The sequence below is a fragment of the Wolffia australiana genome, chromosome 1, assembly GCF_029677425.1.
Source record: "Wolffia australiana isolate 7733 chromosome 1, ASM2967742v1".
Classification (NCBI taxonomy): Eukaryota; Viridiplantae; Streptophyta; class Magnoliopsida; order Alismatales; family Araceae; genus Wolffia; species Wolffia australiana.
In genome coordinates this window covers 8633785-8648520 of record NC_135835.1, presented here as the reverse complement: position 1 = coordinate 8648520, position 14736 = coordinate 8633785, and the positions used below count along the sequence as shown (strand labels likewise).

The 14736-nt window shown below is 51.8% G+C and overlaps 1 protein-coding gene across 1 annotated transcript in view; it reads right to left on the bottom strand.

Annotated features, from left to right (window-relative positions):
• Positions 1–12297, bottom strand: part of LOC144704847 (Transport protein particle (TRAPP) component) — a 32608-nt gene extending 20311 nt beyond the window's left edge. Inside the window, exons 1-2 of the mRNA XM_078577407.1 lie at positions 12149–12297; positions 11101–11189 (exon numbers count right to left, since the gene is read on the bottom strand). Of these exons, the coding sequence (XP_078433533.1) occupies positions 11101–11189; positions 12149–12220 (161 nt within the window). The 5' untranslated portion in view covers positions 12221–12297. The remainder of the gene's footprint in view (positions 1–11100; positions 11190–12148) is intronic.
• Between the last annotated feature and the right edge of the window lie 2439 nt (positions 12298–14736).

The following is a 14736-nucleotide window of genomic DNA, read 5'->3' as shown; positions in this document are numbered from 1 at the left end:
AAAAGCGGCCGAACCACATCCGCGGGGACTGCTTCAGTCCATAGAGGGTGTTGAACTCCATGCTAGGGCTTGGAGGAAGGAGAGGAAATGAAATCCTTAACTAGAATGTACATGAGGAGGGGTATATATACCCTAGGAGAGAGAGAGGAGAGAATATGAGTTAGTGATAAGTGAGGGAGCCTAGTGGGTTTATAGAACATGACCCAATAGGAGAGTCCTCTCACTAACAGCCCCCCGCAAGCGAGGTATGGATGTCATCCATGCCAAGCTTGGAGGTAGCACGAACAAGGAGAGGATTTGATAATCCCTTCGTGAGAACCTCGGCCGCCAGGTCGGATGACGGCACGAAGACAAGTCGAACAAGCTCGCCCATCCGCTCCTTGAAGAAGTAGCGGTTGATCTCCATGTGCTTGATGCGACCCGTCTGGCCCGGATTTTGAGCCAAGGCAATAGCCGATTTGTTGTCACAATAAAAGTGGATCGGACGGGTGTACTCGACGCGAAGTTCGCGGAGCACCCCGTGAATCCACTGAGCCTCAGAGGCCCCATCCGCAAGTGCCCGGTATTCCGCCTCTGCACTCGAACGGGAGACACGATCCTGCTTGCTGCTTTTCCAGCTCAAGGCCCCGGCGCAAGATGCAAAGACCGTGGTAGACCGTAGTCCACAGAGCCTGCATAGTCAGCGTCAGATATACCTTTACAGGCTCTGAGCTCCGGGGAAGAGTAAACCTTCCGGGACAGCCCTTCAGGTACGCGAGCACCCGGTGAGCGGCCTGACGATGAATCATGCGGAGCATGCATGAACTGACTGAGAAGGCTAACTGCATAGCTGATGTCGGACGCGTGTGGGTCAGATAGAGAAGTTTCACCAACTGCTGATATTGATGGGTGCTGACCGGCGGAGAGTCACTTCGCCCAACTTGACGTTGGGGTCGATGGGGGTCTTCACAGAGCACGGTCATACCCGTCAAAGTCAGCAGGTCCACCGTGATATTTCTGCTGGCTGATGAAGATACCACGAGCCGAGTAGGCCACCTCGAGCCCCAAGAAGTACCGGAGCTGACCAAGGGCCTTGATCTCGAACTCGCGGGCAAGGGAGCGGCCGAGGCGTGAAGCTTCGCAGTGTCCGACCCGTGATCAGGATGTCGCCCACATAAACGACCAGGATAGCGACCGGGCCGTGACGGAAGAAGAGAGTGGCTTCCCCATTGCTCGTGTACCTTCGGCGCGCATGACGGAGCTGAAGCGGCCGAACCACATCCGGTGACTCGCTTCAGTCCATACAAGGACTTCCGCAGACGGTCCCCGAGGCCCGAGAGGGTAGCCCGGAGGATGATGCATGTAGACCTCCTCGTAAGATCGCCATGAAGGAAGGCGTTTTAACGCCGAACTGGCGAATCAACCACTCATGATGAGCGCCAGCGCCAGAGGAGGCGGACGGTGTCCATCTTCGCGACCGGAGAAAACGCCTCAAGTAGTCGACGCCAGAGGACTGAGTGAAGCCACGAGCCACGAGCCGCGATTTGCGGCGTTCCAGGGAGCCATCGGCGTTGTGCTTGGGGGTGTGAACCCACTTGCAAGAGACGGCCGTCTTCCCGGGTGGGAGAGGAACCACATCCCACGTGTGGTTTTTGAGCAAGGCGCGCATCTCCTCATCCATCGCCGCTTTCCAATGAGGACAAGCGATAGCATCGGTTAAGCGGCGTGGAACGAAGACAGAGTCGATGCGGGTCAAAAACAGGCGGTAGGGAGTACTCAACCTGGCGAAGGAGCGATAGTGAGAGAGGGGGTAAAGGGGAGTGCGGGTGCACTGGCGGACCCCTTTACGCAAAGCGATAGGCAAGTCAGGGGAGTCATCGTCAGCAGGAGAAGAAGACGACTCGGAAATGGCTGGCGGAAGAGAGGAAGGCGAGGACTCAGCAGACGGGGAGGGAGCGGAAGCAGGAGGCGAGGATTCGGGGGAGGAAGATAATGGAGTAGGCGCAATGGGTGAGGAAGGAAGGCCGACCGGTGGAGGAGAAGAAGAGGAGGATGGAACGACTGTGGGAGGAGAGACGACGGTGGGAGGAAAGGGAGCAGCGGGCTCCAGAACCAGATCCGGCTCCAAGGGAGGGGCCGGAGGAGATGTGGGAGAGAAGAAGGGTTGAAATTCAGAGAAGGTGACATTGGCAGAGACGAAAAACCGACGAGAAGAGGGATGAAAGCATTTATACCCTTTCTGAAGCGAAGAGTAGCCAACAAAGACGCATTTGAGCGCCCGGGCATCCAGCTTCGGAGGGCGCGTGTCATGAACATATGCCGTGCAGCCAAAGACGCGGGGAAGAAGGTGAGTGCGGAGCTGCGCGGCGGGAAAGGCAGCCGACAACCGGTCAAGCGGAGGGCTGAACTGGAGGGTCGGGGTGGGCAGCCGGTTGATGAGATGAGTACTCGTCAGAACGGCTTCCCCCCAATAAGTCCACGGGACGTGGTAGTCCAGCAGGAGAGTGCGGGCAGTCGACGTGACATACCCAATACGCCGCTCGGCAAGGCCATTCTGCTCGGGCGTCGCCACGCAAGACGTCTCGTGGAGAATCCCATGGGGGTGACGGTGAAGAAGAAGAAGAAGAAGAAGAAGAAGAAGAAGAAGCCCGCACACAGGCTTAGGGCTAGAGATGGGGATCAAGAGCTTGGCTCTGATACCATGTTGAACTCCATGCTAGGGCTTGGAGGAAGGAGAGGAAATGAAATCCTTAACTAGAATGTACATGAGGAGGGGTATATATACCCTAGGAGAGAGAGAGGAGAGAATATGAGTTAGTGATAAGTGAGGGAGCCTAGTGGGTTTATAGAACATGACCCAATAGGAGAGTCCTCTCACTAACAGAGGGACTTCCGCAGTCGGCAGACGGTGCCAGGAGGGCCGAGGGCATATCCCGGAGGCTGCTGCATGTACACTTCTTCCGTCAAGTCGCCATGAAGGAAGGCGTTCTTCACGTCGAACTGCCGGATGACCCAGTGAAGATGAGCGGCCACTGCCAAGAGGAGACGGACGGTGTCCATCTTCGCCACCGGAGAAAACTTCTCGAAGTAGTCCACGCCATAAGACTGAGTGAACCCCCGGGCCACAAGACGCGACTTGTAGCGCTCGAGGGTGCCATCGGCACGGTGCTTCTTGGTGTGGATCCACTTGCAATCCACCGCCCTCTTGCCCGGAGGGAGGGGAACGAGATCCCAAGTGTGGTTCTTGAGCAGGGACTGCATCTCCTCGTCCATCGCCGCTTTCCAATGAGGAGAAGCAATAGCATCGGCTAGGCGGCGTGGGATAGGATCCGACTCGATGCGAGTGAGAAACAGCCGGTAGGGAGTACTCAGCCGGTCGAAGGAGATGTAGTGGGACAAGGGATACCGCGGAGTGCGGGTGCACTCGCGGACCCCTTTCCGAAGGGCGATAGGCCAACCCAACTGATCGTCATCATCGGGAGGGGGCTGGGAGGACTCGTCCGACGGAGGAGCGGAAGCATACGTGGGAAAAGAGGACCCCTCTCCGGGAGAGAGAGCGAGCTCACCGGGAGGGGAAGGAGAAGAAGCCGCAGATGGAGTGATGGAGGGTGTCTCCCCGAGAGGTGTGGATGACGACACACCGGGGAAAGAGGGAGACACGGGTGGAGGCAATGCGGGCGGTAGTGGCAGAACCGCCAAAGGGGTGGAGGAAGGTGGCAAGGCTGCCGGAAGGGGCAATGGGGTAGTGGAGGAGAGCTCCGAAGACCCCTCATGAGACGACGCCACTGGAGCCGGAGGTAGGTCAAGTGGAGGTGGAACATGAGTGGATGGTGAGGGAGCAGTGGGCTCCGCAACGGGAAAGGGCTCCAAGTGGGGAGCCACAGGAACCTCATCCAACGGGAGGCAGGAAGAGGTGTCACCGAAGTAGGGCTCATGTTCGGCAAAGGTGACGTTTGCCGAGATGAAATACCTGCGAGACGGCGGATGATAACACCGGTAGCCTTTCTGGAGGGAGGCATAACCCACGAACACGCACCGGAGGGCACTAGCGTCGAGCTTCGTGCGAGTGGGGGAGGTGTCGTGCACATAGGCGGTGCAGCCGAAGACCCGAGGAAGGAGGCCGGTCCGAAGAGGAACACCAGGAAATGCCGCGGTCAGCCGATCGATGGGACTCTGAAACCCAAGGACATCGGAGGGAATGCGGTTGACGAGTTGGGTACCCGTTAACACCGCGTCGCCCCAATATGGCCATGGCACGTGAGAGTTCACCAATAGAGTTCTGGCCGTCGAGGTGACATAGCCGATGCGACGTTCGGCCATGCCGTTCTGCTCCGGTGTCGCCACGCACGAGGATTCGTGAAGAATTCCCCGTTCGGCAAAGAAGGAGGTGAGATCGGCATTGATGAAGTCACGGGCGTTGTCCGACCGGAAGCGCTGGATGCCGCGTCCAAACTGGGTCTGGACCAAGGTGCAGAAATGCCGGACCGAGGCCGAAACTTCAGACTTCGCAGCCAACAGATACGTCCATGTGTAGCGGGTAGCCTCGTCAACAAGGATCAGAAAATATCGATGGCCTTTCAGACTCGCCTGCGGGGCCGATCCCCAAACATCACTATGATCGCGAAACAACGGCGTCGAGGTGTGGGACGTAGATGGAGAAAACGTAGACCGGCGATGCTTGGCCAACTGACAAGCTTCGCAAACCACTGTCTGAAGATCTAGTCCAGTACACAACGAAGGAAAGAGTCGCTTCAAAGTAGAAAAGGGAGGATGGCCCAGGCGCTGGTGGGCCAAGTGAAGTCGGGCACGACGCTGCTCATCAACCGGACGGAGGCCACGAAGTACCAAGAAGCACTGCGAACGACCCCCATCATCCAACAGCAGCAGCCCGTTCTCCCGTCTAATGGCTGTAGTCCGCCCCCCCTTGTCAGAAAGGAACATGCCGTCAGGTTGGAGATGGAACGAACAGAAGACATCATCAACCAGACGCTGTGGTGACATGAGGATAGCTCGCAGGTCGGGGACATGAAGGACGTTGCGGACAACACCGAGGCCATCTACATAGACTGCCCCGATACCAGCCACGCGAAGACGCCCGCCACCGGCCGTGAGAACTTTACGACGCCCACTGTGCCTCTCGTAGGATACAAACCGGTCATTGAACGGGGTCATGTGGTCGGTAGCCCCCGAATCAAGTACCCAGGTTGTATCCGAGACAATAGGTGAGTGAAGTGCCGTATGACCACAGTACCACTGATCAGACACCGGAGAGGAGAACGCACCGAAACCACCAAAGTGAGCGGAGGACTGGGACTGCATAGCGGCCAGCTGTTCCCGAAGAAGAGCCATGTCGGCCTGAAGCTGATCCATGGGAGACGGGGAGGTACTGCTGGCAGGAGCGGACGAGGTGACGGCGACCATCGCCTTCGAGTCGGCTGCCTTCTTCTTCTCTTGATCTAGCTTGCGACGCCGGCAGAAACGACTGCGGTGACCGGGCTTGTTGCAGTAGTTGCACACCACTGCAGAGGCCGGCGGGTCGGAAGTAGAGGCGGAGGAGGAAGTAGACTGCCGAGTGAGAAGAGCCGTCGAATCAGGAGAAGGCTCGGCAGAGGAACCCTGCAGCTGGAAGTGGTTCTCCTCCTCCTGGAGTTCCTTGACGAGATCATCAATCGACGGGAGGCCTTCGCGTCGGTGGAGTGCTCGACGACGAATGTCATCGTATTCCTTGTTGAGGCCGTTCAGGAACCCCAGAAGCCGGAGACGAAGTGTGTTTTGATAGGACACGCAGGTCGGGTCGTCAGTCGGCAGGTAATAGTCGACCTCTTCCCACAGCTTCTTGTGGGCCAATGCGTAGTCCGAAATGGACAATTGTCCTTGACGGAGGCTGTTGGCGCGCTGAACGATGCTGAAGAGACGCCAGTTGTTGCCATCACGACCACAATAGGCGGCGGCCTGGTCCCAAAATCCCTTCACAGTAGTCCGATGCGGGAACCGGTCACGGAATTCGGGAGCGAGGGTGTGAATGTACAGCCAGCCCATGATGAAGTTCTCTTCGGCTTCCCAGGCAGCGGCGCGGATGGGTCGGCGTGAGCGGTGCGGCAATGCAGTGTTTAAACAGTTGGCGGGCCTTGAGAGTTGTTTCATGAAACGCGCCAGGAGAGGATGTTCGGGCCGCGGAGGAGTGTCGACTCGGGACCATCGGAAGTGGATGAACCACTTTGTGAGACAGCGGCTCCGCTGAAAGTCAACGTCCAAAAATCAGTCGCCGACGCCGCGTTGGCGACGGGTACTCGCGCCCTCCGTGGTGGAGTTGCCGGAGACGGAGGAGGAGTGTCGCTCGCTGCCATGACAGAGTTGGCTGCCCGGTGGCTGGAGTGCGGACTGGCTGCTCAGGCGGCTGGTCCGCGTGCTGGCGGCGCTGGCGGCTGGTCTGCAGGCTAGCTGCTTGGCGGCTGGCGTGCGGGCTGGCTGCTCGGGCGGCTGGGCCGCTGCGCGGCTGCGCGAGCGCTGGTCCGCGGGCTAGCTGCTCGGTGGCTGGCGTGCGGGCTGGCTGCTCGTGGCGGCTGGTCGTGGGCTGGCTGCAGGGCGGCTGGTCCGCGGCTAGCTGCTCGGGCGGCTGGCATGCGGACTGGCTGCTCGTGCGGCTGGTCCGCGCGCTGGCTGTGCGGGCGGCGGGTCTGCAGGCTGGCTGCCCGGGGGCTGGCGCGCGGGCTGGCTGCGCGGGCGGCTAGTCCGTGGGCTGGCTGCGCAGGCGGCTGGTCCGCGGGCTAGCTGCTCGACGGCTGGCGGCGGGCTGGCTGCTCGTGGCGCTGGTCTCGCGCTGGCTGTGCGGGCGCGGGTCCGCAGGCTGGCTGCTCGGCGGCTGGCGTGCAGGCCGGCTGTTCGTGCAGCAGGTCCGCGGGCTGGCTGCGCGGGCAGCTGGTCCGCGGGCTGTTTGCGCGGCGGCTGGCGTGCGGGCTGGCTGCTCGTGCGACTAGTCCGCGTGCTGGCTGCGCGCGCGGCTGGTCCGCGGGCTGTTGCTCGTGCAGCGGGTCCGCGGACTGGTTGTGCAGCGGCTGGCGGTCGTCGGCAGAAAGCTTCGTCGGAGAACCAGCAGTCGATCAAAATTGCAGTTAGGGTTTCCCCTTCCTGCAGGATCGAACAGATCCTTGGTTCACCGGAGTTCTGCCGGAACTAGGGCGATGTCAAACCCTAGTATCAGATGCCCAAGGGCTCTGATACCATGTGAAACCCTAGAAGGGTTGAGGGAGAGGAGAAGAAGGATGATCGATGAAGGAAGACTAACAGAATGACATTGGGACCCAAAGGGTTACATGGAGGGTATTTATACCCTAGGAGAGAGAGAGTGATAATAATAATAAGTCCACACTAACAAGATGAGCTACTGAAGCTATGAAGAGGAGATTATCTATAAAATAGACCAGTATTCGTGAAAGTCATGAATAGAGTGTATGTTCCAAGAGAGGTTATGAATCTCTAAGGACGCACATGAAGAAACAATCGCAGGTGTACTTCATAAAGAAAGGCACAACACAAACTTTTTTTAAAAGATGAGAGGAAGATCAACCAATACATTGGTGACCCTCCCAATGTGATAAATAGATAATGATCAATAAGGACACACAAGATCTAGGGCCCTCACATGCCCTCTAGTCACGGCCCTTTAAAACATAAAGAGGAAAGGCTTGAACTGCTTGTACAGTGCATCTAGCGATGCCTCCCATCCCTTGAAGACAACCTCAATCCGATGCCGCAATATTGCTCAAAGCACCGTGAAGGGTGAGCCGCGCTCATATAACCTGGGTGCACCGCGTTGTATAGAGTCCCAGAAGGCCGGAAAATGCACTCCTATAACCGGGATTGGCTGGACGGCCCATACTGCCTGGCAAATTCTCAATCAAAGAAGAAATGGGAGTGGTCTTCTTCACCTCCTGAGCACATAACACATTCTGCCAAGGCTTCTAGGAGCCACCTCTTCCTGACAACCCATGTCATCACCCTACGTTGCAAGAGCAACCAACCAAAAACTGCACCATAAGTGGGATCTTTTGTTTCCATATGGCACTGCAAGCGAGGATGGAGATTGGTTCTTCCTTTAAGTTTAAGTGTCTGAGCTTCCCGTAAGCATTCCGGACATAGAAGGATGAGTCTATCCACCCCCAACCATCTTGTGTCCCACTGTGGACATAGATGTAGTAAGGCCTGTTGCATCGTCATATAATCCTCCACTCTCTGGTCTGAAGGGGTGTTGGCCAAGCATGGATTCTATATGTCATCACAACATGCCCAAACCATGGCCCAAGGATTCTGTGCAAGAACGAACAGACACGGGAACTCTTCCTTAACTGTGCCTAAGTCAACCAGTAGTCCAGAAAATAGCAGAAAGTGGAGCTGTCCCCCAACTAGGCACTAAGAATTTTCAGACATTTGGAAAAGCCTTGCTTACCCTCTACCAAGATGCAAATGACCCTAGGTCCAGAGTCATCCATCTCTCCTGGCCCATCCATGGTCCATAACTGTATTTCAGAACCCGTGTAACCATATCTGCCTCCGGGCCCATAAGTCTGCCCAACCACTTTTCAATTAATGCGAAATTCATGCGTAATTCTAATACTTCTAGTCACCCCAAGTTGACCAGTCTGCACACTACATCTCAAGATACCAGAGCCATCCCCTCCCTTCCTCTAACCACAAGCTTTTCCATAGGAATCTCTGCATCATGCTGGAATGGTACTAGCATCTCTTCAAACTTTGAAGCTACTGAAGGGGAAACTTTGACATAACTTGCCTCTTTGTCACAGTCACCAGCATAACCTTATGGACCAGAGACATGGTGCACCCAGACATGGACTAAAATATCTAAGAATGATAAAAAATGAGAATTGGTGAACTTATTGCAATGAGAGGTGACAAACAAGGTGTACAAGCTGGACATTACCAAGACAACCAAGTCATTTGGGCCACAGGGAGAGTTTCTCCATCCTTCTGCAATTCCTCTCAACATAATTAATGGAACTATAAAGGAACTCGTGTGTAAATTTAGAATTTCAAAATAACACCATTAATTCTGCTTCTTCCAGAAGATCCGTTTACATGACCTAATCTCAATCTAGTACCTTTGAAAGCACATCAAGAATTGGGTTTACTTCCCTCATATGGTCTAAAAATTAAAAACTTTGGTCTTACTCAACCAAAAAACGCAAAAATAATCAGTTACTGGCGTTGGAAATGTATAGGTACCTCATTAGGTGTTCTACATAATGTTTCACAAGAAAAAACATTTTTGAAAGCCAACTTTTGCTCTGAATATAGTCAACACCGCTGATTACAAATATCATTTTCAACAGTTTTTCATCTTGTATGTCTTTGATGTGACATTGATACGTTCCTTCCGAGGGAAGTATCTTGGGAAAGAGAGGGAGGAGAAGGTCCCTGGTGGAATGGACGATCCATGGGAAACAAGAAGCAAGGAAGCAAGGACAAGGATGGCTGGTGCCAAGACGCCACAATGGTCAAGGGCCAATTAAGTGGATATCGCAGACCGTATTGTAATTACCAAAAGGGAGAGACTCATTTCCAACTCAATGTCCTGGCCTCCAACAAGTAGGGCTACATATTTAAAGGGAAATGGAGAGACGAAAAGGCCCGAGGGAGCTAACGACAGGAGAGAGAGGTCCTAACAGACACCTGGTGGGACAGAAGAAAAGGGTCAGGCCGTTATAGGCCCATTAAGGGAAATGTCCGTTAAGAGCCAAGCTGGATCTGTAAATAGAAGGGGCGGGGCGGTCTCTCCAAGCAGCTCGACAGTCGGAGTTTTCTCCATCCTGGAGCTTTCTCTTAGCTCTCCTCTCTGTCCAAACTCACTCCTTGCACCAGACATCCATTCCTGTGCAAGGCAGCAGAGAAGTGCACTGGTGACATACTTTCTCCCTTGGTTCCTGCAAAGCCCATCCTACAGAGCTGACTCTCTCTCTCTCTCTCACTCTCTCTTCACTCTTCCCTCACACTTTCTTGCGCTACAATTGAGAAACCAGTTTCAAAACCTATTGAGCTTGCTAAGGTTCCAATCTTGTTGGGTACATCATTGACAGTGTCTAAGAAGTCCTAATGGTAGTGGTTGCAACAGTAACAAACGGAACATCCATTCTTTTTTACTTTAAAAACACATTTCCTGTTTTTTTCTAAAAAAATGTAGAATATTTTTATGCAACATTAACAAGTAGCAAAACAGAAGCATACTCTCTGTAATCCTTCACTATTTGGCGTTCTAAATCATACATAGTTCTCATCAGTCCCTGAATCAAATCCTCAACTCAGTTTGCTTAGATTCAGCTTGTTCCTCACCTTTGTGGGTGATAAGATGATAAGTTCTAGAAATCCTAGTCTGCTCTAATACCATGCGAAAAAAAGACTAGGATTTTCGAATCAGATAGCTACTTTAAGGCTGGTATTAATATAAACACTAATAGCGTTATTATTTAATATCCTTGTGCTGACACAAACAGTGAGGAAAACAGAACTAATACTTTACTCTCTACTGGAGATGGCCATTTGAAGGGGGTAAGAGCCTGGACAACAGATTCCTGCCATGAATAGAAAATTATTTCACCAACGATCTGTTTCCCCATACTATAAAGCCTTCTTCATCACACTTCTTACTAACCGCCTCTAAGATTTCAGACTATAAACCCAAGTGGTAACAAGTAGGGACGAAAAAATAATGGGATTACAAAAAATTCACACGACGCATTTAGTTTCCCTTACACCATCCAAGACAGTGAGTTTTTACAGAGACCGTAATTCAATATTCAAACAAAGCACGGATAAGTTAGAGCCAAACGGAGCATGGTTGAGGATAACAGCTGAGAGAAATTTCATGAAAGGATAATGAAGAAGAAAGCAAGTAGGAGAATCACTGGACCTTGATAGTCCTCAAGCTAACAGCTAAGGCATAGTTCTAAACAACCTAAAGCAACTGAGATACTAGAAAAGAATTCTAAGCCATGGGAAAATCTCACTGAGTACAAGTTTCCACAAGAACTCTAAGGGTAAATACACGTGTATTTTAAGTTGAGGAGAATTAAAAAGAGATTAAACGGTGATACTATGTGAGAATTTTACCTGCGTTCTAGCTCTCCAATATTGTCGACATGTGTCTGATTATACTGCACCAATTCAGAAAATAGGAATGCAAATGCGCTCAGACTAACCTGAAAAAAGGAAAAGGATATCATTCACAAACTTTAATCTTAAAAATACACATAATTCAATATCTTCTTTCGCTGATATGCAGCTATGCAAAAAAGATGAATTAGTTCACACGTAGACAATTAACGCCGAGTTTCAACCGTAATAATGAAAATAAGTTGAAAAGATGGCCAGCTTCAATCCGCCTCCACACCCTCAAGCTATCATTGTAGGGCATAAAATCAGCACGTGATATATTACGCGTTAATTATCCCAGATTTCTCTTTGAAAAAAGGCCCCCAAATTGAATCATTGTCTAACTCCGGTTAGTGTGTAAGAAAAGCTTCAGCCCACAGTAGAGATTTGCTCTGACTCGGATGAAATAGCAACAGAGAGAGTAAAATAGATCTTCCCGCCCAGGAAGGACCGCATCCGGCAATTATCCATTCAAGGGATGCAATCCGTCCAATGAAACGTAGGTTGACGGCCAGGTCAGATTAAGCGTAATGCCATAAGCCAGTCTAACAAGGGATTTCGCATTTGTGAAATGATGATGTTTCCGGGAAAAAAAATATTTATCGCCGACCATAGTTTTAAATTTATCTCATTATTCAGAACCAAAAATCCAGATCTCAAAAGGTTGGAACATCATGCCCGTATGTATCCCCCCGCACCAAATTCTACACCCCTGCTGCGGAGAACGTAACTTAAATCGCTGACGGTTCAGAATTGGTCACATATCCGAAGAAACTATTACCGAACGCTCCAAAGAATCAATGTTAAACGGGAGAAACGCTCCCCATTCCAACCATTACGGAACTCAGAATCAGGTAAAAAACGCCACAGAAGACGCGCACCTCAGATCCAGAGTGATTACCGCAGAACTAAAACTTTCAGAATTGGTAATTCTGGGAGTAATACGATTTCTCATTAATCAGCGAACGAAGAACAGTAAGAAAGCAGATTTAACGAGGATCTCTACCTCCTGTCTCCCTCGGCTGAGCGGCTTCTCCAGAACATTCGAGTACTGCTTTGTCTTCCCAACGCCGATCATCTTCCCCCGCTGCTTTCCCCGCAATACTGTCTTTCTGTTTTCTCCGTTCTTCGCTCTTCACAGGTTTTCTCAAAACTCCACCGGTATTTCCTAATGCATATCGGGTCGGTTAACACCCGCTAAAATAAACGAATATCCACGTTCCGACAAGAATCCGGGACGAATTTTCCAGTTACGATTATTATTTGGAATGGACGACGGATGACGTTTTGTCACTGATGGCTAGGGAACGGCACGTCCGGGACGTGACAGAACCGATGACGGAACGTGACGGAAGGTAACGTGACAAAAGTTTCGTCACGTCACCGTCACATCATGCGTCCCAGCAAATACAAAAAACCGTCATGTTCCGTCTCGCATCCCTCTATTGGGTGTCCTGTCACGTCCACGTCACCGTGACGGCGTCACCGTCACCAGTAACGGAAAAAACCCTAGTGTCACCGTTACGAATTTCTTAACACCGTTCTGAATTTCTTGAAGTCGCGCTTGTTCCTTTTTTTAAGAAGGATCTTCGGGGAAAACTAGATTGGTCTCTAGTGTGGCTTCATTTTACAATAGAGGGATAGCATGGTAGATTGAAAGATAGACAAATGATGGACATACTGCATACTATTTGGCATATCGATAGTGGCATGTCGATCGATATATGTACAGATAGATTTTTTGTTATCAATATAAATATATTTTGATATATAGGGAGATATAGAGAGATAAATATAAGATAGATAAATATAAGGGACTTTCCCGGCGATTGGACGCAGTTACGAATGTTTAAAAATACTGTTTTTTAACTGTATTTAGAAATAACGGAACGGCCGTCATCTGTGACGGCCGTTGTGTCACATCACGCGTCCTGAGCACCCCGTCAACGTCACATCACCGTCACGCCCCCATCATCATCCGTCACAATCACCTTCACGTACCCCTAAAACCGTCATTGTCACCGTCATGCCATCCGTCACTTTTCCATCACGGTGACGTGTGACATGACGGATGATGCTTGCCGTTCCCTACTGATGGCACGGAATGGAATGGAGGCAGGACATGTCATTTGGTGAGATTACATGTAGGGTTTGATGATCTCGGTTTTTAACAAAGAACTAAAACTTACTAAAAGTTCGGTCCAGTTCAGGTTTGTTATTGTTCTGTTAGGTCCCAATCCAATCAGGTTGACTAGTCAATGTCAAAGTCAAAGTTGACAAGTCATGTTAATGGATATGTTGACTATCAACATATCAAGCTTCAAAACCACTTGTAGCGAAGGCCCCTTCGCCTCCCTTCCCTTATTTTGCCGACTCTCACTCTATCTCCCTCTCTAGTTCTTTCTCCTTCCACACCTCTCCCTTCATGGAGAACTGTCATGGTGAATAGAGCAGTAAGAAACATTCAATAGAGGAATAGGTTGCAATCAGTTCTGACAGCCTTCAAAGAAGAGCCCCTCTTCATCAATTTGACACTAGTGGACAATCAAATATGCCACGGGTACGCCGAGCTCAGTAGAGACCTCTCAAGCAAAAATTTTAAAATTTTACTAAAAAATATTTAATAATTTACTTATGGTTCTGGTCTTGGTTTGACACTTGGACCTAAATGTTGGGGACCATCTAGGACCGAAGACCAGTCTCACCTAGCTCATGGAGCGTGGGCTGAAGGAGAGACCCGGCCTTCACGTATGTGACCTAGTCAATGGGCCCCCAGAGTTGACGTTATCTTCGTCATGCTTTTATGTCCCCTTTTTGTTTGTGTGTGTCGGTATGTATTGGGGCCCATGTGTTCGTGTAGACAGGCTGACGTGTTTGGGCCCATGCGTGGGCCTTCGCCTACTAAGGAGGAGAGGAGAGGGGGGCTTAGGATTTGTCTATGTGCGTATTTTCCCATTTTCTAGGAGGGAGGCCCATATTCACCCCAATGTAAGGGTGGGGGAGGGGGGATATTCCTCATTCGTTAAGGAGAAAAGGAATAAAAAAGCTTTATTTTATTATATTGTTATTTTTGTTTTCAACATATTTATGATAATGCCACCACGAATTTGAAATTCGTGGAAACCCTAATCTGGCTGCCAACCCCACCACCATCACCGACCATTGCTATCGTCTATGCAATCTGCTACTTTACCATGCATGCCCGCGTCTTTGCCGCGCCTGCTTGAGGGAGCAGCATACCCGGCTGTTCGTCGCTGCCACAGCCAACCAGTCGCCTGCCCCGACCGTAGCACGGCCAGCTCCCCCCCTCGTGCCTGCCACCGTGCCTACCTTCACAGCCACACCCTCCCAGTAACTTGACGCGGCCTCAGCTCACCCGCCCCGCTGCCCTTGTGCTTGCCACCGCACACACCTTCGCATTGCCGCCGCGCCCAACACCTTGCACCCGCCGCATTGCCTGCCATGCGCTCACCTTCACAACAGCCGCCACACCTGCTTCCGTGTCTACCGTCGTGCCCGCCACCACATTCACCACCGTGCCCACCTTTGCGCCCGCAGACGCGCCTGTGGCCACGTCCGCCACTGCGCCCAACA